General features: G+C 55.6%; 2 protein-coding genes across 4 annotated transcripts; both read right to left on the bottom strand.

Annotated features, from left to right (window-relative positions):
• Window positions 1-266: 266 nt before the first annotated feature.
• DEF6 (DEF6 guanine nucleotide exchange factor) lies at window positions 267-11,040 on the bottom strand. The gene is made up of 11 exons (XM_032133410.1): window positions 10,865-11,040; window positions 6,907-7,047; window positions 5,282-5,467; window positions 3,631-3,858; window positions 3,404-3,550; window positions 3,119-3,227; window positions 2,740-3,038; window positions 2,149-2,315; window positions 1,747-1,945; window positions 1,271-1,361; window positions 267-1,032 (listed from the first exon to the last, which is right to left on the bottom strand). Exons 1-11 carry the CDS (start codon window positions 10,958-10,960, stop codon window positions 821-823), a joined length of 1,875 nt encoding a protein of 624 aa, XP_031989301.1. The 5' UTR covers window positions 10,961-11,040; the 3' UTR covers window positions 267-820.
• A 793-nt stretch (window positions 11,041-11,833) lies between these two features.
• ZNF76 (zinc finger protein 76) lies at window positions 11,834-21,484 on the bottom strand. 3 transcript variants are annotated; one of them, XM_032133413.1, is made up of 15 exons: window positions 21,408-21,484; window positions 20,328-20,496; window positions 19,021-19,101; window positions 17,484-17,561; window positions 17,119-17,321; window positions 16,466-16,543; window positions 15,994-16,110; window positions 15,678-15,753; window positions 15,220-15,345; window positions 14,926-15,105; window positions 14,448-14,681; window positions 13,968-14,101; window positions 13,091-13,243; window positions 12,888-13,001; window positions 11,834-12,561 (listed from the first exon to the last, which is right to left on the bottom strand). In XM_032133413.1, exons 2-15 carry the CDS (start codon window positions 20,398-20,400, stop codon window positions 12,457-12,459), a joined length of 1,752 nt encoding a protein of 583 aa, XP_031989304.1. In that variant the 5' UTR covers window positions 20,401-20,496; window positions 21,408-21,484; the 3' UTR covers window positions 11,834-12,456. The 3 variants fall into 3 exon arrangements, with proteins under 3 accessions (XP_031989304.1, XP_031989303.1, XP_031989302.1); XM_032133412.1 differs by lacking the exon at window positions 21,408-21,484 and adding an exon at window positions 21,198-21,313; XM_032133411.1 differs by lacking the exon at window positions 21,408-21,484 and having other exon boundaries at window positions 20,328-21,191.
• Between the last annotated feature and the right edge of the window lie 261 nt (window positions 21,485-21,745).

Here is a 21,745-nt window from a genome sequence, read left to right on the forward strand (position 1 = left end):
GACCCTGGCTCTATGTCCCAGACAATAAAAACCCCAAAGGAACAGGTGGCTGGGACTGTATTTATACAGAGGTGCTTGAAAAACTAACCCAAATGATGGTGTGCTATTGGGGCTTTTTTGTTTAGTTCTGTGTCCCTCTTGGCCCTCCACACATCAACCCAAAATCTGCTGGTGGAGCCACTTCCCACAGCTTGTGGCTGATTTCCTTTCAAAGGGCTCTTTCACACAGGGAGAATCCAAACCCTGCACTGCCAAGGAAAGAGGGCTGGTGCCTGCAGGGCCACTGGTGTGTGGGGCAGGAGGTCTGTGGCCAGTGGCTCCAAAAGCTTTATTGCTCGTTAGTTTCTGCTAAGTGAATCCAGTACTGACAACCACCGGGGGTAGCTGTAGTTAGGGACACCCTGGCATGGTGTGAGGGTGACAAGAAGGCGCCACTTGGTCAGTCCAGGCGTCCTTGGATGATTGCAAGGCCCCACACCTTGGAGCACAGTGGGTGATGCAGAAAGGTTATTGAAGAAACCAAGGGGGAACTGCAGCCCTAGGCCACAGGGTCCCGACCCACCAGCAGCTCTTTTTTAATACAGGGTGTAAAACAGAGCGCAAGGAGTTGAGTCCAGCAGTCCAGAGAAGGTCCCACTGCCCCCTCCCCAGCACTGGGCTGCCTGAGCCTCCTTTACTGATGGAAATGGGAGCACCTCTGCCTTATGCAGTCCCCTGTAGGCTCTGTGCTGGTCCATCCAGAGGTGGCCACACTGACTATCCACCCAGAGGGACAAGCTGAGCCCTGCCATTCCCAGCTGGACTCTGCCATCCTGGTGGGCTAATTGGTGGGCTCTGTGGCCATGGTGTCCACATCAGGAGATGGCAGCACGCTGCTGTTCCCACCGTTGCTCACGTTTTCCTTGCTGTTTTCTCTCGTGGGGTCACTGTCTTTATCCTCCACCCTCTGCTTGAGCTTGAGGGAAGAATCTCTCCGGGACAGAAGGGGCTGGTAGCCAGCAAAGACTCCTCCACTCACGTTTGTTCGCTTGTCTGGGGGTGGACAGAAAAAGAGAGTTGTTTACCTGGGGCCCAAACTGACTGTTCAGATGAGAAAAAGGTTTGTAGAGTCCCTCCTTGCAAGAGGCATTGGGGTATCTTCTCTGGGAGTCCTTCCAGCCACCAGATGCCCCCCAAGGGGAAGATGGGTGGGGGTGTGGGCTCTGCCCCAGCATGGCTGTGGTCAGGAGGTCCAGGGAAGGGTGGTCAGCTGGGTCAGCTGGTCTCCTACCTCCTGGCCCGATGGGGTGCATCAGTCGGTTCATCTGGACGTTCCAGTGCTTGACGTTGGTGCTGGCCTGTCGCAGCTTCCGCTGGGCCGCCTGGCAGGGGACGGAGGAAAGGGGTGAGCTGGTGCCCCACTGCCCCTGTTCTGTTCCCTTCCATGAGTAAGCCTGGATTGGAGGTTCCCTCTGGGATGGAGACCCAGTTCACCCTCCTCTAGACCTTCTGCTCCCTCTCCAAACCTCCCCCCTTCACACGCTCTCACTGTCAACATCGCTTTGGACACCAGCGCTTTGTCCCCAGGGCAGGACACGCTTGTCCTGTCTCAGCCACTGCATCATCCCCTGCCTACACACGGCACAGCTCAGAAACCCCCAAGGCAATTCCAGCTTGGTCCTCCCCAGTATGGAGGTGACCCTGGGAGGGCTGGGAAGTCCCCTGTGTTCGCCGTGTGAAGAGATGTGGCACTGACGTGATGCTCACCATGACATCTTGGTCCACCCGCTGCCTGTTCACTCTCACTTCTTCCAGCTGCTTCTGTGCCTCTTCCAGGCACTTGTTCTTGTTCTCCATCTCCTGCTTGAGGACTTGCTTCTCCCTCTGAGTTTTGATGATATATTCTTCTTGCTCCTCCTTCAGCTTCATCAGCTGTTTCAGCTTCTCCTCTTCCTCAGCCAGTAGCCTGACAATGAAGAGCAAGAGGTGAGGATGTCCCTCTGCCACTTCTTCCACCAGCTCTCTCTGTCCCAGCCTGCATACTGGGAAGTCACCAGCACACCCCAGTACCTGGGAGCACTGAGCTGCCCTGGGGAGCACATCCCCATGCGCAGCTGCTGCCCTGGGAGCGGGGCTGCTCAAGCAGGGGGAGGGATGCCCTGGTCCTACCTGGCCTGTGCATATCTCACAGCCTCCTCGTCCTGCCGCGCTTTCACTTCCTGCTGCAGGGCCTCCTGGAGCCTCTCCTGCATGTCCTCCAGCTCCAGGATGCGCTTGCGCTGCCGCTCTGCCTCTGCCTCCTTCAGGACCATCTCAGCCTGCATGGAGGCACGAGCCTGCGGCGGGGACAGGAGCCATCAGCTGGCCGGGCCACCACCAGCGTCCCCAGAACCCAGGCCCACCGAGCGGAGCGGGCCAGACCAGGGACAGCCCATAGTGACAGGTCCAAAGCAGTTTCCCTGCTCAGGAGCCAGGCTGTGTCATTCAGAGTCAGTGCTGGCTGTGAGGTCAGAAATGGGCTCTCTGTCCAGCCTGGCACCAGCAGTTGCCTCTCACTGACCCCCAGCTAAAGACCCTCGAGGCAGATTGTCCTCATGTCCTGCTCAAAGGGATCTCAGGCACAACAGAGCCCAGAGGTGATGTGTGGCAGCAGCACTGCACATCCAAACCCCTGGGCTGCCCCGGGCAAGGGAAGGAGAAGGAAGCAACTACCCCGCGAGCACCACAGCCCATGGCAGACACACCATGGGATGCACCCACCTGCTCAGCCTCCCGCAGCTGGATCTCCAGGGTCCTCTGCATCTCCTCGTGCTGCTGCCTCCGCCGCTGCTCCTCCTCCTGTAGCAGGATCTCTGCCTGCCTCTGGGCCTCCTTGAGCAGCTCCAGCTCCTGCAGCTTCCTCTCCTTCTCCTCCTGCAGCTGCTTGAGCCGCTGTGTCTCCTCCTCCTTGGCCGCCTTGCGCTGCTCCCGCTGCTCCCGCTGCTCCCGTCGCTTCTGCTTCAGGTCCTTGTGCAGGGACTTCTTTCCCTCAGTCTGCAGCCGGATGGCCATCTGGATGGCTGGAGAGGGAGGGCACGGTCAGTGGGGACGTACAGGGGGCATGGGGAAGCTGGGGAAGGGGTGTGGGGTGGGCACGGACCAAGCGTCCACTCCTGGCGCTGCCGGGTGTCAGAGGCGCTCATCTCGTAGGTGCGGGACAAAGTCTTCACACAGAACATGCACCTCTTCCCATCCCTGTCTGGCAACACCTGCAGGGAGAGGACACAGCACAGCATTACCCCCTGTACCTCACCTTATCCCTCCATCTTCAGCCACAGGGCTGGCTGTCCCATGCTCATGGATGTGAAATTGTGTGTTCTTGGGTGTCCCTTCCTGGAGTCTGAAGGGTCTGCTCTCCCCAAGCTGAGCATGGCCTGGGCTGTACCTCCACGCAGCAGTGCTTGTCCAATGCGATGCTCCCCTTCTTCTCCTTCCGTTCCTCGCTCATGTAGTAGGACAGGACACTGGGCTTCAGCATGAACCACCGCTCCGACCAGTTCCTCCTCAGCTGGCCCCTCTTCCAGAGGTAGCCCTGTGCCCGAGAGACACAGAGATCAAAACCGTGCTGGGGGTGGGACGGAGCTTGTGCACTGGGATATGTGGGTTACTTGCCTGTTTGAGCACATCCTCAATGACCTCCTGGTACACCTCCTCCACGGCCATGCTGATGGCCTCCTGCTCGATGCCTCTCAGGAACCGCCCCGAGTTCACCATGTCCAGGAACTGCCAGACCGTGAGCCCGCCCTGCCCCTGCGGCTCCTGGGACAGGTAATCATCCAGCTCACAGGAGTTCAGCTCCACGTTCATGGCTGTGCAGATCTTCTTCAGCAGGTACTCCACCTGTGGAGATGGGGACACTCAGTGACAGGAAGAAGCTGTCCCCACCCCACCAACCCATTTTGGAGAGCTCAAGGCCACATCTCTCTCCACCTTGGAGATGCAGGACCCTGATCCCAGAGGGATCACCCCTTGTGATGGTTGAGGCATTCCAGGCAGTGGGCTGGCTCAGGAAGCTGGAACTGGGTTAGAGTTTGACCACTACTGGGAGGTTTTTCCTTTTAACCCCAAGGATGGGATGCTTTGGCTGGTTTGTCTGCAGAGTAAGAAAACTCTGTAGCAGACAAGAGCCTGAGGGAGTACAGGCCAGCACTGTTAAACCCCATTCAGGACTGTTGTCTCAGAGCCACGGTGAGCTCAGCACCACTCTGCTTTCCAAAAATCACTGGGGAGGAGCAGGGGGACAGGTCCTTATGGAGACGAGCATCATTTTAAAACTGCAAATGAAGCGCTTTTAAAAGAGTCAAGGTGGTTGACATGATGTGGGGAAGACTTATTACAGCTCAAGTTTTGCTGCCAGCTCTCCTCTGCCCACGATCTGGGGACTGAGACTGGTGGGTGACTGCAGGGAGCCACGCAGGAAGGTGACACACAGCAGGGTCCCCACACCCAGGTGGGTTTTTTATGTCATTTAATTGTGAGAAGGGCAAGAATTGAATGCAGTTGCTCAGGATGATTCAGTTTTTCATGGTCTGGGGAACAGGAAACACCTCTCCCAGGGCACAGGAAGTGCGGTCACCCTCCTACGTCTGCGCAACACGGTGCTTCTTGTCTTTTTTCTCTCCCCCCCTTTTTTTTTTTTTTAATTTTAGCTTTTCTGCTGATCTCAGGAGATTGAAGGGGTAGAAGGCAACAGCAGCCATTTGCCCAGCCAAGTTCCTTCTGCTGAGGCCACTCCTGGCTTCTGCACTTGTGCGCTCTCCCCAGATCTGCCCCCCTTCTCATGGGGGTTTAATCTGACCCCAGAGAAAGGGAGAACCTTCCCCTCTAAATGCTGTGCAATTTGGAGATTTGGCGATTACTGCCAGAGGCTTTTCTTTGGCTGGCACCTTACCCTTAACACTCTGCATGCTGGGCAGGGGCTGAGCACCTGGTGGCAGTGGCCACAGGGACGGACAGCCAGGTCTGCTCTGCCACTGCCCTCTAGGCAGGAGAGGCTGCAGCATTTTGAAGGGGTCTCCCCTCTAAAGTCCCCCTCCTCTCCCTGGGCAGTGGGGGTGGCTGTGGGCACAGCGGGGGTGCCCAGGGCAGAGAGCCCCCTTGTCCCACCCCCAGCCTCCGTTCTCTTGTCCCCTGGAGCACCACAACTTGCAGGATGCAGTGGGACATGCCAGGAAGCAATAGTGGGATATGTCACCCACAAATGGGGCTCTGCCAGCACATGGAGCCCTGGGAGGACAGGGATGGGGGGAGAGGCAGGTCCTACCTCATCTGGCACCATGACGAGAGGGTATTTGTCTTCAGACAGAAAGTTGAAGAGACACCAAAGCTTGAAAGCGTCCTGGTGGGACACAACGCTATTCCCATTCCGGTCGGGTTTGTAGTTCTTCTTTGCCGTCAGGGTCCAGCAAAGCTCATCAAAGTTTTCTTTGACAAAAGCACCTTCCTCCACCTGCAGGCAGTGAGTGGGGAGCTGAAGAGCTACAGAAAGGAGTTCTGGGGGAGGAAGTGCTGTAGAGAAGAAACCTTCACTCCTAAAATCTGTCCAGTGAGAAGCATGGGGTGGTTGGCAGCACCAGCAGGAACCCTGGGGTGCAGCACATGCAGGACGGTGTGGAGCTTTCCAAGCCCACATCCCCAGTCCCTCCATGGTTTTGGGTTTCTTGTTATCCCATTCAATCACAATGAGGAACTGGGGAGTGAAGGGAAGTACTGGCCCGAGGGCAGCCAGCAGGAATGGTGCCTCCACCAGCCTCGTCCCTTCTGCTGTCACGGTTCTGTGATCATGTCCTGGCACCGTGAGCTGCCCCAGGCAGCAAGTTTGCTGCAGAAGGGTGACCTGTGATGGGGATCAGAAGAGCTCTGGCTGTCCCTGAGTGCTCCATCCCAGCTGTGTGAGCCACGCACCACCAGCACAGGAGCAAACTGCGGCCTGTAGCAGTTTTAAAACTGGATGGTAAAATCCAAAAGCTTCTCTTGCTAGGAAAACCCACTTCTCCCTTTTCAGGCTGCCTCTGGGATTCTACTAACCATAGTGAAACCAGAAGGGGTGTGTTTAAAGATCACCTCCCAAAGAACCATGTGGGCAACTGGAAGGATTTTGGCCACTCTGTGATGGGGAGATTGGGCTGGGCTGACCTTGGGCAGCTCCTGCTCTGAGCCGAGGGAGCTGGGGAAAGCTTTGTCCTTGCTTGCTGCAGACCAGATCTCTGCAGCCAAGATTAGCATTGCTGGACCAGGCTGGGCAGCTGCTGACCAGCTCTGGGCAAGGCAAAGATGGGCACAGGGATAGGGACTGGCACAGGGACTGGCACAGGGAAAAGAACACCAGGAGAGCCAGGGGAGCAAAGGGTTACTGCACCCAGCTCTGGCCCCTCTCTGTGAGCACACAGTGGAAGAAAGATGTCAGTCATTCTTCCTCTCCTCACATGCTTGGAGGAAACAGCACCCACAGAGCAACCTCTGGCTGTGCCAGACAAAGGTGTCTTTGAACCGTGGAAAAAAGGGAGAAAGCCCCTGCCCAACTCCTGCTCCTGCCCTGGCACCTCATCCTCCTCCCTCTCCTGTTTGCCAAATGAGGTCACACCTCAAATCTGATCATGGCTGGAGAGGAAAAAAGAGGCTGATTTTTCTCTCAGAGCCCTTCAGGAAACATGGGCAGAGATGCTGCTCCATCCAGAGCCGTGATGTAAAGGGATGATGTCATCCTTGCCAGGGAGATGCTGAGTATTAAACATTTCTCACCCATTTTGGCATTCACCTGAGCAGTCCCCATCTCTGTGCACCCTCTTTCCACCCACCAAGGCATGTGATTTCCAAGAGCTAAGGGGAGCTCCCCTCAATGTCCTCACTTGAGGACTAGCAGGTCTGGGGGATGACCAAGGAACTCACCTTGTCCAGGATGTACTTGTTGAGGTAGGGCATGTAGCCCTGGCTGGACACTGGCCCGTCATCGTCATCACGGAAATGCTCTTCCAGTGCCACGGGGTCGTGGGGGATGCACAGCACCGTGTACAGGTTGTGAGACAGCACCTGGCCAGGCACAAGGGGTGGTGAGAAGGTGAACAACCTCCAGCCCTGCCCCAGCACATCCCCAAGGTGCCACCCCCTCACTCAACCGCCTGGGGACTGTGCCCTGCATGGCATCACCTCCTGGCAGCCACAGCATCGAGTCAAGGTTTGGGTTTGGCATAATTTCCAAATGCAAACCTTAGAGAATCATTTAGAAACAGGCAAAATTCGAGGATTTTTCCACATTAGTTTCTTTTCTTGGCACACGAGGAACTTCTTTCTTTAAAGGGCTGTTTCAAACCTCTCAGACCAAACAGGACTCTGATCTAGAAAAGCTGATAAGCCACCTCAAGCTGTGCATTTGGCACAAGCATGGCCCAGCCTGGCAGCAGCCACTGTCTGCTTGGGGCACAGAAAGATGGAAACATGAAATTAGGAAAGACTGGTGAGAAACTAAGCAAAGGCTTTGTCTGGAATGGAAGCAGACAATAGAGATGTAGAGACACACCATCCCCAGAAATATTCAGCAAGACTTGCCAACAGCCTGTTTTGTTCAAATCCCCCCCAAATAAAACATTTAGAAGCTCATGGATTTCCCACGTGCTGGAAAGCCTGGAACAAGGCTGCCCATGAGCACCACCAGCATCTCTAGCAGGTGGTGCTCTCCTTGCCTTTACATCCCAGAAGCAGGAGATGGTTAAACAAGTGTCCCAGACTGACACCTCCCCACTGCACCAGGATCTGCCAATGCAGCTTGCCAAGGGTTCAAGAGAGGGGATGGAGGAGATGGAACAGCATCCCTGCTCCTCTGTGCAGGGCTGGAAATTTCCTCCCAGCCGGAGAGGAGCCGCCGGAGGCCATGATGGCTGCTGCAGCTGGAGACAGTTCTTGCTTGACCAGATTTTCTTTCTCTTTTCCACCCTCTGGACCAATGGGATCAGCAGGACTCCACCCTGTGCTCACACAACAGGGCTGTAGCCCCAAGCACTGTTGCTTTGGCAGTGCCTTTTGGGGCTCAGTGCAGCCCCAGGGTCCACGCAAGGGTGGAAAGGCCTGGGAACATCATGGACATCCTCCAGGATGGTAACAAATCCATCAGGATGAATTCAAAGTCTGGGAATCGTATCCCATTCCGTGTTTCCAACATGGGCCCTCATCTCCCATCCTTCACCCCTCCTCCCAGAGCACCCCTAAAAAGCTCTGTGAGGTCTCACTTGTGACCCCAGCTGTGAGGGACACCCTGAGCCCTTCCATCCATCCCAGCACCCCGTGACCTGCAGCCCCTCCTCTCACAGGGCTGTCACTGACAAATGGGGAGGAAAGCCCTGGCCTGGTCGATGGTGGGGTGACTGGAGACAGGAGGGGTGGGAAACCCTTGCAGCCTCTGAAACAGTGACGGGAGGAGGAGAATAAGAGTAAAGGGATGCTACGAAAGCAGTTTGCTGGTACAACCTTTCCCTTGTGGCATGCCAGGGATGGCCGGGGGGGCAGGGGTCTGCCTGACTCTTCCTCGTGCCCTGGATTCCTCTGAGCACCAACCTTGTTTCTATTCTCCACCCTCTCCCACCGCTGTCACACCCATCACCCGTGAGAAGAGGCACCCAAAAGCGCCAGGGCAGTGCTCGGTATTTCCTGCCTCCTGCCCCAGCCACGCACGGCCACGCTGAAGGACTACACCCCATATCCCATCCCACATCCACAGCTCCTCCATGCATCCTCCTTGCATCCCCCCCATCCGCTGGGAAGGGGGATGCAATGACACTGAGAAGACAAACACTCCTCCAAGAGCACGGCTGGCTGGGAACAAAACTACCCAACATCGCTGGGTGCGCAGCACCCGACCGCAAACTGTCCTTCCTTCCTGTGCACACACACACCTACACTCACAGCGGCATCTGCACGCGCCTGCCTGCGCACAAGTGCCCCTGCAAGGAGCCCAACGGCTTCCCACAGCTGGGCCTCCACGCTGGAAACCCCGACACGTTCACAGCGACCGCCTGGAGCGCGGCCGGAGCTCAGCCCCAGCTCCCACTCTGCCAGGACGCTCCCACCCAGCTCTGGGGCTGGTTCCATCCTGTAGGTGCAAACCCGATGTCTCTCCCACCCCTGTTCAAGACCCTTCGTGTAGCAACACGCCCGGGTGAGGGAGCAGAGCACAGCCCGGCTCAGGGCTCAGCAGCCCTGGAGGAGTTTGGAGTGGGTTCGGCCACTTTAACACTTTATTGCTCAGAGCTGCGAGACCCCGGATTCCTTCCGCACTGAACCGTGGCTGGCCTGTGTAGGCTGGGGCAAACAAGCTCTCCCTGGCCTGGAGGTAGGTGGAAGGTCATCTAGAGCTGAGCTTTGCTGTTCAATGACCTGCCACCAGCCCACCCCATCACTGAAGGTGCGTGGGAGAACATCCCTTCCCCTCTGGAATGTCCCCCTGGATAAAGCCGCTGTGGAGGTGCCATCCCCAGCATCACCACAGCCCCTACACCATGGTTTGCAGACCCTGCATGAACTCTCCCTGAAACTGCCATTAAAATCAGATTCTCTGTGGCCTCAGCATTGTCACTGGTGACAAAGATCTCTCAAGACAAGCACTGCACGTGTTCAGGCTGGTGCTTTTGGGTCCATCACATGCCTGGGCCAGGCTCTGGATCCTGAGCATGGGTGCAGGGGATGCTGTGATGGGGGCACAGCAGCCCCTCTCAGGGATTAGCAAACCAAATTAATCTCTGGCCTACTTTAGGATTTTCCTTAATTCCTTCAGCTATTTCTACAGCTTTAGTGGGTGAGCGTGGCTCGCAGGGCACATGCCATGTGTTCTGGGGGGCAGCCGAAGGCTCTCAGCCGCAAAGGCTGAGCAGGAAGAATCTGCCTCCCTGCTGCTTCTCCTCCAGATCCCTGCAAACAAAACTCTTCTCTTTGGGGCAAAACACACCCCCCCACCCAAAGCCCAGCACCTTCCCTGCAGTCTGTCCTGGGGAAGCCCTATAAAACAGAGGGAGTAGAAGAAAAGTGGGTCTTTTTGCAATGGCTCAAAACTGGTCTCGCAGACTGGCAGCAGCTGCCAAGTCCTGACGCAACACCTCCCCATGCTCAGCATGTTCCTGCTCAGGTCTCTTCTCTCATCTCAGACCCTGGTACCAACCAACATTTTCAGCCGCAGTGCCAGCCTAAGAACCAAAACGGATGAAAAAGAAAGATTCCCACCATGTGCAAAGGTTAAAAAATCCATTATTCTCAGTGCCAAGGGGCTCCCTGGTGGGTTCCAGCAACCCTGGCCTAGGAGCAGACAAAAAGGCTTTTAAAGCTATTGACGAAGGGCTGAGGGCACGAGCCCTCTGAAAGCTGTTAAGAGTGGGAAGAGGGGAAAGCTGAGAGTTTATAAAATACTGTGTTATTTCTGGTCACATCACTGAGGACTTTTTGTTTAAAAACAACCTGCCCCTACCTCCCAACCCACTGGCTGAGCAAGAAGGAGAAACACAGGTGCTCCGGCAAGCAAGAAAATGTAAACAGTTTGGGCTCTTAGTTCGCCATAAAAAGCATAAGAAATTGATAACAACTAAAAATTAGATTTCTTATCATTTTCACCTAGAAAACACATTTGAGCATTAATTCCCCCCCCCCCCCCTCCGCCCCCGTCTTTTTATTAAAGGGAGATGCCACAGAGCCTGAGAACTTCACCAGAACTATCGTGGAGGCAACAACAAGGTCTTATTGATCTTAAAATTTAACAATTTCTCCGTGGAAACCCGAGGGGATGCAAAGCAGCCCCGGACTTGCTCTGCCCCTCGCTGCCCACCCTCCATCCGTGCTCCGGAGCCGCCCGAGCTCCCCGGGGACTCACTTTGAGCTGGGATTTGGAGACCTTGCCGCTCTTCTCCACGTCCAGGGCGGTGAAGGCGTACCAGATGGACTTGAGCAGCTCCGCTCGCAGGTCCATGGCTGGCGGCGGCGGCGGCGGCTCTGCCGAGCCCGCGGATCCGGTTCCTGGAGCCGCCCGGGCGGGCGGGACGCGGGGCGGGAGCGCCGCCTGCTCGGGGCGCCCCGGGACCCCCCCGGGCCCCATCGCCGCTCCCCGCACGGCCGGGGCGGCACGGCCGCGGCTAGCCTCGACTCTCTGCTGAGCTCGGCGCAGAGATCAAAAGCTCCGCCATAATTTGCGTTTTGGGGAGAGGAATCCCCGCCCTGGCTCAAGCAGCAGCTTCCCCTCGCAGCAGGAGCGCTGCCTTTGGAAGGGATCGGTCGCACCAGGCGAGCGGAGACTCAGCCTGTGGCATCTTCTCGGGTTGTGTCCGTTCCGTGCCCGCCGAAACCTTTTCTTCTGCAAACGTCCTCTGGGATGTCCAAAAACGACCCACGTGACTGCCGGCAGCCTACACCAGGCTCAGGTTTACAGTCGGACTCGAGGATCTCGAAGGTCTTTTCCAGCTCCGTCCACCCAGCACTCGGGGCAGTGGAAGGGCTGAAGGCACCTGTGGGGCGGGACACCAGCCCAGGTCTCTCTCCCCAGGTCAGGGAAGGATGTTGGATGTGTTCACAGACACAATTCCCTAAATCTAGGCTTGCAGGGGTCCTTGGAAGAGCCAAGGCATGATGTGAAATTTCAGGGACACGTCTTAGCCTCTCCAAGCCACACGCTGAGGCCTCAGAGGGTACAGCTCACCCTGCTCCCAGCGCTTCTCTGGGACGGTTGCTGCTTTGGCAGGACACGTTTAATCAATTCCAATCTCCTCAATGTCCTTAATTCCTACAGCTGCTGAACGCCAACATCGATCCCCCCCTTCCAGCCTCCCCCAAAAAGAAGGGGGGGTCCTTTTAAAAGCAAAATTTTACATGTTTTTATTTCAACTCAGCATTTACATCCAGGTCTAGCTCGGCTCCTGGCAAGTGCTGGCTGCTTTGCTCCACAGCCAAGGAGTCTGCCACGGAAGCTTTGCTTGAGAACAGAGCATGACAAAGAGATGGGAGAACTGCTGTTGGAGCCATCCCAGTGCTGGCTCCAATGGCAGGAACTGCTCACCCTCCATACTGAGCTCGGGACAGCCTGGGCTTGCTCTGATGGGCCTTTATTGCTTCTGTGCGTGTGCTGCCCACTTGCCCCTGAGCTGGAGGGGTGGGCAAGAAAGGGGAGCTGTTGCACCATTCCTAGAGGGAGAGGGCAGGAAGTGCCCCTCTGAAAACAGGGCTGCTGCTCAGAGCCCAGGAGAAGGCAGCAGTCCAGTGTATTTGCCCTCCCTCCCTGGAGGGAAGAGCCCTTCAGACAGGGTCACCCCAGCAGGCCCCACGCTGCCCCGTCAGTGTCCCGGCCGGCGCAGGGCACGCACTGGCACTGACTCAGACACCGTCCCTGCCCCGTGTCCCGCCTGCAGCACCCACCACCCCTGCACACAGCAGGCTGGGGCTGCCACTCCCCCTGCCCTGGTGGCTCCGCAGGCCTCAGCTCCCCTTCTCGGGCAGGGCTGTGTCAGGCGGCACTGGCTCGTACTGGATGACTGCTGTGGCCATGCTGAGGGCTTCCTCCAGGCTCTGCTGCTCTTCCAGCTGGAGGAGGGAAGGGAGAGAGAGAATGAGTGCTGAACCCCCAAAAGGCAGCTCAGGGTGGCTCCCAGCAGGACAGAGGGATGAGGGGGTGGGTGACGCAGTGTGAAGCAGAAGGGCAGACAGGGCCGTGATGCAGAAAGGCTGTTTATAAAGGAGCATTCTGCAATCCCAGGAGGATGTCCCTGCTGTCCTCTGCATACAAAGCATCTGGGAATTAAGGAGCAAGCCCCCTGGGCAAGCAGTGATGCAGCAGGGCCAGAGGGCAAGTGCTGCAGGCAGCGGGTGGCCAGAGAGTGAAGGGGATGGTGGCAAGATCCATGTGGTACCTGCACAGCGATGTGGGTGCCGTGGGAGGTGGCCAGCAATGCCACCTGCTGATGGCAGAGCGGGGCAATGTCCGATTCCTCTGACACGACTGCCCCAGAAGAGACTATGGTCACCTGGGAAAAGTTCAGATAATCATGTTTTAAAAGACAGTGCAGTTCTTTTCTGGCAGAGGAAGAAGGGACGGTCCCAGCTTTGTCTGTACCTCCTGCGCCTCAGTGCCATCGGTGTTGGCCACAGTCATGGTCTCAGTGTCACCACCCACCAGCTCTCCCTCGGGCACGGTGAGGGCCCCGCTCTGTGTCACCACGCTGATGGCACTGCCCAGGGCCTGCAGCTCTTCCTGAGACAGACTGACCTGGGGATGACAGCAGATGCTCAGGGAGTCTTAGGCAACTCCTGAGTTTAGCAAGGAATCGGTCTGGGCGAGGAGGAAACAGTGTCTCTGCAAGACTCAAGGCACAGAGAACTCCAAGGACTTTGCCCAGGGCCATGGATAAAACTGATGATAGAGAACTCAGAGCTTTGGGTCTTCAGCCCTCCCCCTTCTACCACATCTCCCTTCCCCTTCCAGCCTCTTGTCTCCAGACTGGATGGGGACAGCTTGTGCATTGCAGCAGCAGGAGCATCTCAGGCTAAGAGGAAACAGGTCACTTGTGGCAGCTGTTTCCTTTGCCCCGTGCCACAGAAGGAAGTTTTTTGCAGTCAGCACAGGGGTAGCTGGTGGAGGGAAGTACAAGAAAAGCACTGTTTTATACAAGTGATGACAAAACATCTCCAAATCCAGCCTGGGTCAGCAGAGCTTGGGAGCTGCAGGGAGCCAAGGGCTGCCAGTCACCACACAAAAACCCTGAGACCCCATCAGCAAGGGGGGCTGCCGGGACCAGAGACCCCCCAAACCAACACTGCAGCAGTGGGTGAGGCTGTAGGAGGGAGCCTTCAGGGCAGAAGAGGCCAGGAAGCTCCAAGGTCTGAAAAAATGCTGGAAAAAGGCCCTGCAAAGAACGGCTGAGTAGAGACAGAATCTCACTTCAGATAATAACGGCTGTCCCTGACATGCTGGAGGCTGTCCGTGTCCATACCTGCTCTGTCCCATCCTGAGAGATAAGTGAGACCTGTGTAGGCACAGCATCTTCCTCTTCGTCTTCCTCCATCTCTGACAGGAAAGCAATATGCTGACTCTCCAGTGGAGAGCCTCTGTCAGCAGCTGCAGCAGCTGGATCAGAGAAGGGGAAGAGCAGAATTATCAGAGTGTGAAAGCACATGCCCTGCCTCTGGATGTGCCTGTGGCCTCAACGGTCAGCACAAAAAAGCACAAGATCATGATGACACCAGCCCAGTGAGGACTAGGAGGAAGGGCCTTTACCTCTCCCTGTACTACAGAATGGGCAGGAGCCTGTTCCCAACCTGTGACTTACAGCAAGGACCTTCCAATAGATCTGGATTTGATGGGGAGGCAGGAGGCCACGGCACACGCTTGGGTCTGAGAGGGGCGTGGCTGCTCTTGCTGTCACCTCCCTCCCCTTTGGCACACCTTGATGGGGGAGTGAGTGGCTGCTCACCCTCCAGCTGCTGCTGCTCGTAGAGGGCCTGCTCGCTCTCCTCGGTGGCCTCCAGCTCGCCGTGGCTGCTGCGCTTGTGCATGGCCAGTGTGGAGGTCTGGCGGTAGGTCTTGCCACAGCTGCTGCACGTGTAGGGCTTGCAGTGTGTGTGCACCACGTGGTGCTTGTATAGGCTGGAGTACTCCGTGAAGCGTTTCCCACAGCCTGGCACGGTGCACAGGTACGGCTTCTCTCCTAGGGCAGAGGCCACAGAGCTGAGCTTCACCCTCTTCATGCTCTGGGGAGGGATTCCCCACCAGAGCAAATAGCTGGAGACAGACTGCTGGAACAACAATCAATCCAATAAAGCAATTCCCAGTATTTCCTCCAACTCCCCGGCCACCCCCCGATCCACCCCTGTGACGTGCAGCCTGGAAATGCCCATTCCAGCCCCACCAATCTCCCTGCTGCTGGCTGGGGGGAGCTGGCCCCCTCCTACCTGTGTGGATTCTCATGTGGTTCTTGTAGTTGGTGGCGCTGGTGAAGCCCCTGCCGCAGCCAGGCTCCGGACACATGTAGGGCCGCTCGCCCGTGTGTGTCCGGATGTGAACCTTGCGGATGTTGGACGTGGTAAAGGAGCGGCCACAGCCTACGAAGGGACACTTGAACGGACGCTCGCCTGCATGGACAGAGCGATGTGGGTGAGACCTGCCACCACACAGACACCTGGAGTGCCCTGGAGACCCTTTCACTGGGTTGTCCCCCTGTGCAGCTCTTCCCCCGTGCTGCTCACCTGTGTGTGTGCGGATGTGTTTCTGCAGGTCCCCGGAGGTTTTGAAGGCTTTGCTACACATGTCTTCTGGACACTTGTAGGGTTTCTCACCTGTGTGTGTTCTCACGTGGCTCTTCAGCCCGTACCCTGTCCAGGACAGGGACCACAATTAATTTTGTAATGAGAAGGAAACACCATGACAATCTAGCTGGGTACCACCCCTCAGTCCACTTGAGTGTCTGTGTTGTGTCTGCAAAGCTGAAGGGGAAGAAATAACCAAAGAGCCCAAACACCACTTTTAACCTTGCTTCCACCACTATCTGCCCACAATCAATGAAGTCCCAGCAGGCTCCTGTGCTGTGATTCCCTTGCTTTAGATGCTCTGGACGTTGTGCTCTACTGCACCAGAGTAAGGACTGAAGCTCAGCAGGGGTTGGGTTGGACAGAAAACAAAATCTGCTCAAAAGAGAAATTGTTACCTGTAGCAAATGCTTTCCCACAGCTTGGGAAGTCACATGTGTATGGCCGGTCACCTGTGTGAGCACGTTCATGTACCTGGAACAGAAAGAACAGGTCCCTAAAATGAGGTCCAAGGCAAGGAAGAAGGAAAACTGTGGAAAAATGCTGGTGGAGAGAATTTGAAGTTCCCTGTTGGATTTCACCTTGGCCAATTGACACATCTGGGCCTCTTGGGGAGCTCAGCACATAACTCAGCTGCACACAATGGAGCATTCTGCTCTGGCAGTGTAACCTGGGACAGCTCTGGCCTGCACACTGCCATGTCACCTGCTTTACCTTGAGGTGGTGGGCAGTGGTGTAGAGGCGGCCACAGCCTTTGTACCCACAGCGGAAAGCTCTGCTGCCGACCTGCTGCCCCTTCCGATGGTTTTGCACCTCCTCCTCCTGCAAATCCTGCTGAGACAAGCACGGGAATCAATCCAGCAAGCCACCACAGCTTCACCAAGCCCACACAAATATTTTCCTCCTTGCCATACATATGCACTCCTGCAGTTATCCTCCAAAAACATGTTCCTACAAACCAGCTCATACCCGCATGGTGAAGCCCAGGTGACAGGGCTCTAGGAACCTGCATTTCCCCCTCCCACCTCCCAGCTTCCTGGGGGTTCTCAGACATGAAACTCCCTTTCTCAGCTCATTTGAAATACGTGCAGTTAGTATTTGCTAACTCAGCAGAGAAGCCACAATGCTTTTTTAATTACTGGGAAACAAGAGTTCAGCCTAGTTCCAGTCACCAAAAAATTCAGACCTGGGAAGGGACGTTGCTGGAGTCCTTACTCTTCATATGGCAGGTGTCTGTCACTCCCTCCTCTTCCTCGTCAGACCCCTGTGAGTGAAAAAGCATGAGTACTATCTGTGCCTCCCAGTCCAGCGTGGAACAGGAAGGCAGGGACAGCCACAGTGCCACCCCACCCTTCCCCAAAGAGCCACAGCAGGAAGGTCTGTGCCTGGCAGCTCAGCACTGCCAGCACACTCCTGGCTGCCCCTTCTCCACAGCACTATGGAGATGGGAGGAGAAGGCAGCACCTGGAATTGAGGTGAGACACTGCAGTGACAGCACATCAGGATCTGAAGCTGTTTTGGTTTTTCAGGCCTTTGTCACCATGGGGACAGTGGCCATGGCTTAGCCACTGCTGACACACCAAAGGCTGTATCACAGCAGCTCTCCTCCCTTCCCAAACCTGAGCCTGCAGCAGGTTAAGGGTGACAGGCCCAGCACTCCACGGGACCAAACAGCCCCATTCTAGATCCCCAACTGCCAGGCACCCCTCACCCAGTGGCACTCACACTGGAGCCCTGTTCAGCTGCTTCTCTCAAAGCTGGTGCTGCTGACAGACAGAAGCACACAAGAACTGCTGAAGGTACGACACAAACTCAGGCCAAGAGATGCTGTGCCCTCACCTTCCTGCCATACTGCTGTAATGCATTAATGGTGTCCACATCAAAGCCATCGTCCTCCTCCTCCCCAGCCAACTCCTCGAGCCCACTTTCTGTCTGCACTTCCAGGATGGTGCTGCCAGGTGCCATGATGACAGGACGGTGGATGTAGGCAGTGGAGCCATCCTCCAGCTGGACGGCCTGGAATGTGCCGGGCTCGTAACTGTCTGCAAGAGGAAACATCACAGGTAAGGAGCTAAAAAAAATTCAGCTGAAAAAAAGCTCAGTGTGAGGCAGAAAAAAAGTGCTTCAACTCCCTAGCCTTGGAAATCTGAGAGACTTCAGCAGCTTCTCTCCAGCTGCCAGGGAAAGAGCAGGGAGTGCTTTACCTTTAGCTGTGCTGTGTATGAAGGCCATGCTGCCATCCTCCAGCACCACTGGCTGCCCATCTTCAAAAGCCACAGACTCTAAAAGAAATACATCCACACACTTTCCTGGAGGACTCAGGATGGGGGGAATACTGTCGTAGTTCAGGCTGCCAGGCAGGAGAGGACACAGGGCTGCCTGCTTGCCCAGCAACCACAGCTGTAGGTTTTAAGACACCATTTGAGTCCTTCTGATGTGAATGATGAGGTTTTCAAGGCTTCATGCACAGATTTGCCACCTCCTTTGCTCAAAGGAGTAACGAAGTGCCTCACCAATTTCCAAATGCCAGATTGTATCCTATCAATTCTCAGCAGAAATATTTCATATATTTCTCACTATGTCAAAGAATGTCAAAGCAATTTAAGTCCATTCCCTCTGTACTATGTGTTAGTAGTGGGGGGTTTTGTTTGTTTGTTCATGACTAGTGCTGAATTGTGAAATATTTAACATTTATAAAATCACAGAATTGTTGAGGGAGGAACCTCTGCAATCATCCATTCCAATGACACTGCTCTTTTCCATTTCACTTAAACTGTGTAATGGAGAGAGCAAAAGTTGCATTAAATTATAAAAATGTATTTCCTGAGGAGGGTGAATACATTTCCAAATGTATTCAAATGTATTTCTGGTATTTCCAAATGCCAGATTATATCCTAGACAAGAAGGATGGCTCTGGCACAGGGGTGTGTGAAGGAGAACACAAACATCCCATGGCAGGGGAAGCAGGGGTGAGAAGGAAAACCCCTCTCACTGTGCACGTGAATGCAGGGAAGAGGATGAAGAGGGGAAAGCTATAAAAAATTGGTTTCAAGCAGTCTTTGCTGTATAGAAGAGGGAAGTGGCATACAAGGAGCTTGGGAGCATCAAGGAAGGACTGCCCAAAGTAACAGAGCTCTTTCTACCTGCCTTTTTGCATCTCAGCATGGCCAAGGATGATTCCTCCATGCCACTCTGGTGCCTGCCACATAAACTGAATTCCCAACACCTCTTAGACTAATGTCACCTAAATTCAGAGATGACATTGGCTGATGGGTCAATGACCAAGGTGGCATTGTTCCCAACAATCCCCACATGACCCCCTCACCAACACCTATTCCAGAAGTAATATATTATCTCACAGCTCAGAGGAAATTCCTGCCCAACTGCTCCCACATGAAACAAACTCTGTGTGCGCTTTGTGGCTTGGCACCAACATAGCACACAGCTCACTGGACTTGTGGTATGACAACAGGGAGAGCCTACAGGTGAAATGGCACTTAAACATTTGTCTCCACCTCCACCAAATTCACCTTCTCATCAGATTGCTAAAGACTTTGCAGGCAATGTCCTTGTTTACTCAGCCTCAAAACCACAAGAAAGAAAACCCCAACAGAAACCCTACACTCACATGGACTTTTGAGAGCTGAACTGGCAGAGGAGCCCAGGTGCTGGGGCACTGAGAGCTGCAGCCACATCTACAGCGTCCTTCCAAACAGAAAGAGGGGAATGTGTGTTCCTCACCTTTCTGAACTGTAACCTGATGGATAAAAGCTGTGGTCCCATCTTCAAGTTCAATGACTTGCCCTTCAATCAGCTTTTCACCTGGAACAGTTAAAACACACCATCAGCTGCTGAGCCAAGTCCCTCTGTCCCACGTGCTTCCCACGGTCCCACAAAAGGGAGGAATTGTCACTTCTAGGCTGTTATGGATCATCTTTCCCCCACAGAGGCACTTCACTTCCCAAAAATATTGGCATTGCCCTTTTCTAGACAGGACACATAACAAAGACCCTCAGGCATCACACGTTGAGGAGCTGTCCCTCACAGCTCCTCGTGCCAAGGAGCAGAAAGGCAGAGCACACAGAGAAAGCAATTAGACTTGTGTTGGAAGAAAAAATCAACTGGGTGTGCTGAGTAGCATCAGCAAGTGCCTGGAGATTTATCTTCTACTTTGGCAGAGGATCAACTCTTAGGAAACAATTACAGCACCTAAAGGGGCCTAAAGTGCTGCCAGTGTTGGGCAGTAGAGATTGAACTCTTCCAAAGCCTGACTCTGCACAAACCCGTAATAAAGACTGAGTTACCCAATTATTTGATGCAGAGAGGACATTGCTCCATCCCACCAAACATGGAGAATCCAGGTTGGTTTCACCTGGACCATATGGGTTGAGGCGGGTCACACAACCTGGTGGTTCCAAGACAGTCCAGCTCTACATGTGTAATAAACTTGTAGTGAGTTTGCACAGAAAATAAAGCAGGAGAGCAGCTCCCAGGACATGGAGCTGCACAACTCCTCCATCCTGTTCTGCAGGCTGGGAAACAGCGTGCTCCTGTTCCTGGGAGCAGGGGGTGGTAGAGAAAGGGGCACCTCACAAACACCAGAGTCAGGGCAGGTGTTGAATTTGGCACCTCTTTGAGTGAGAAAAGCACTGCTGTGAACCAAACCCTGCGCACACCAGTGATGCAAAACCACCTGCTCAGCCCAGGGGAAGTTTTGGTGGAACAGAGCCCTGCAAGCCGCAGCATCGGCTCCCTGTCCACAGCAACCCTAGAGAGAACAGGGCTCTTCTGGTCTGAACAGAACCTTTCTTTTCTATGGCAATAGCTCTCCCATCTCCACAGCTTCATTTCCAAACTAGAGACATGTTTGATTTGTATTTTATTTTAAATCAGACTTCAGTGCAAATCCAACAGTCGCCAGCTGCCCGTGCGAAGTGGCCATGCACGTGTGGCAGCTCCCACGCCGTGAGGGGCACTTTTGGCGAGTCTGACTTTCATTTCAGAGCCAGAAAGAGACTCTCAGCCCTGGCAGCCCGAGGCTCTGTTACCTCTGCCAGCTTGCTGCAGGTAGGCTGTGGTCCCGTCCCCAAGGGTCACTGCTGGCAGCCCCAGGCTCTCCATCCTGCCCCGACTCCTCACACATGGATCCTGCCTGGGAGCACAGGGGCCCAGAGCCAGCGGCCCGTGGGACACGGGGTCGTCGTATTTCCTGTGAGCCTTAAGTAAAAAGAACAATTCCATTTAAGTTTCTCCCCTTAGCTTCTCCTTCTCCCTTAGCTCCTCCACTTTTGCACACTAGGAAAGGCTTGAATGGCCGCAACCGACTTTTGAGGTTATAAAGGATTAAGATGGACAACGCTGCATCCCTCCCACACTAAAAGCAGGAAGGGATAACAATCTATTCCACAGCCAGATATGAAATAAAGCTTATCACGCCAGTGAACTGACAGATGCTTCTTAAAGACAGTACAAATGTCACATTCAAGCCCTTCCCATCCTCCAAATGATCTGTGGGGTTTCCAAGTACTTTAAATCCTGAACCTACAGGCTGAGCACGTCCTGTGCTGCAGGAGACAGGGGTAGGGTGATGAGCTTTAGCCCTGGAAGCAGTCTCCTTCTCTCCTCCCTTTCCTGACTAATTTCCAGCCTTCTCAGGGAAGAGAATTTCAGGTTCTAAGCAAATGATGCTAAAGCTTCCACACCCCCACAAGAACGTTTTGCTAAGAGACTCACTGCTAATAGGTTACCATTCAAAAGAGCTACAGCGCGTTATTCATGAGCGACCTCTGAGATAGCCAAATATTTTATCGTCTGATTTCCAGGAACGAGGCAAACCGCCCCGTCCGTCCCCGCCGCCACTCGGGGCACAGCCCGCCTCGGTGCCCGCTCGGTGCCGCCTCGCCCCGCGCTCCCCGCACCCGGCTGAGGCTCCTGTGCGTTCCCCCGGCCACCGCTGTCCCCCAAAGGGACCGGGGAAACCCTAGTACGGGTTGCGAGGGCAGCGGGGAGGGGAGGGCAGGGCCCGGGGGTGGCGGGGGACACGGGGGGCTTCCCCCGCGCGGTACCCGGAGGCTGAGGCGGCTCCTCGGGCCCGGCCGCCATCGCCGCCCTCCATCCCCCACACCGACCTGAGCTACCCGCCGGGCCCGCGTCCGCCGCCGGCCCGACGTGCACCGCGCCCGGCCCGGCCCGGCCCCGCCCCGCAACCCGCATGGCGGCGGCGCTCCCACCCGCGCGCAGCCGCCCCGGCCCCCCATACAGGTTCCGGGGCGGGAGCGCGCGCCGCCGGGCGGCCAATGCGCGGGGAGCGCAGCCGACGGCGCATGCGCAGTGCCAACACCGAAGCCACAAGGCAGCGCTCCCCTGGCCCTGCCCGGTGCCACTGACGGACAGCGCCGCCGCCCGCGCCCCGCCTTCCCAGCAGCTCCTCACGCATCCCCTCTCCTTCTCGGCGGCTGCTGAGGCA

The sequence above is a fragment of the Corvus moneduloides genome, chromosome 24 (genome assembly GCF_009650955.1).
Source record: "Corvus moneduloides isolate bCorMon1 chromosome 24, bCorMon1.pri, whole genome shotgun sequence".
Taxonomy (NCBI): Eukaryota; Metazoa; Chordata; class Aves; order Passeriformes; family Corvidae; genus Corvus; species Corvus moneduloides.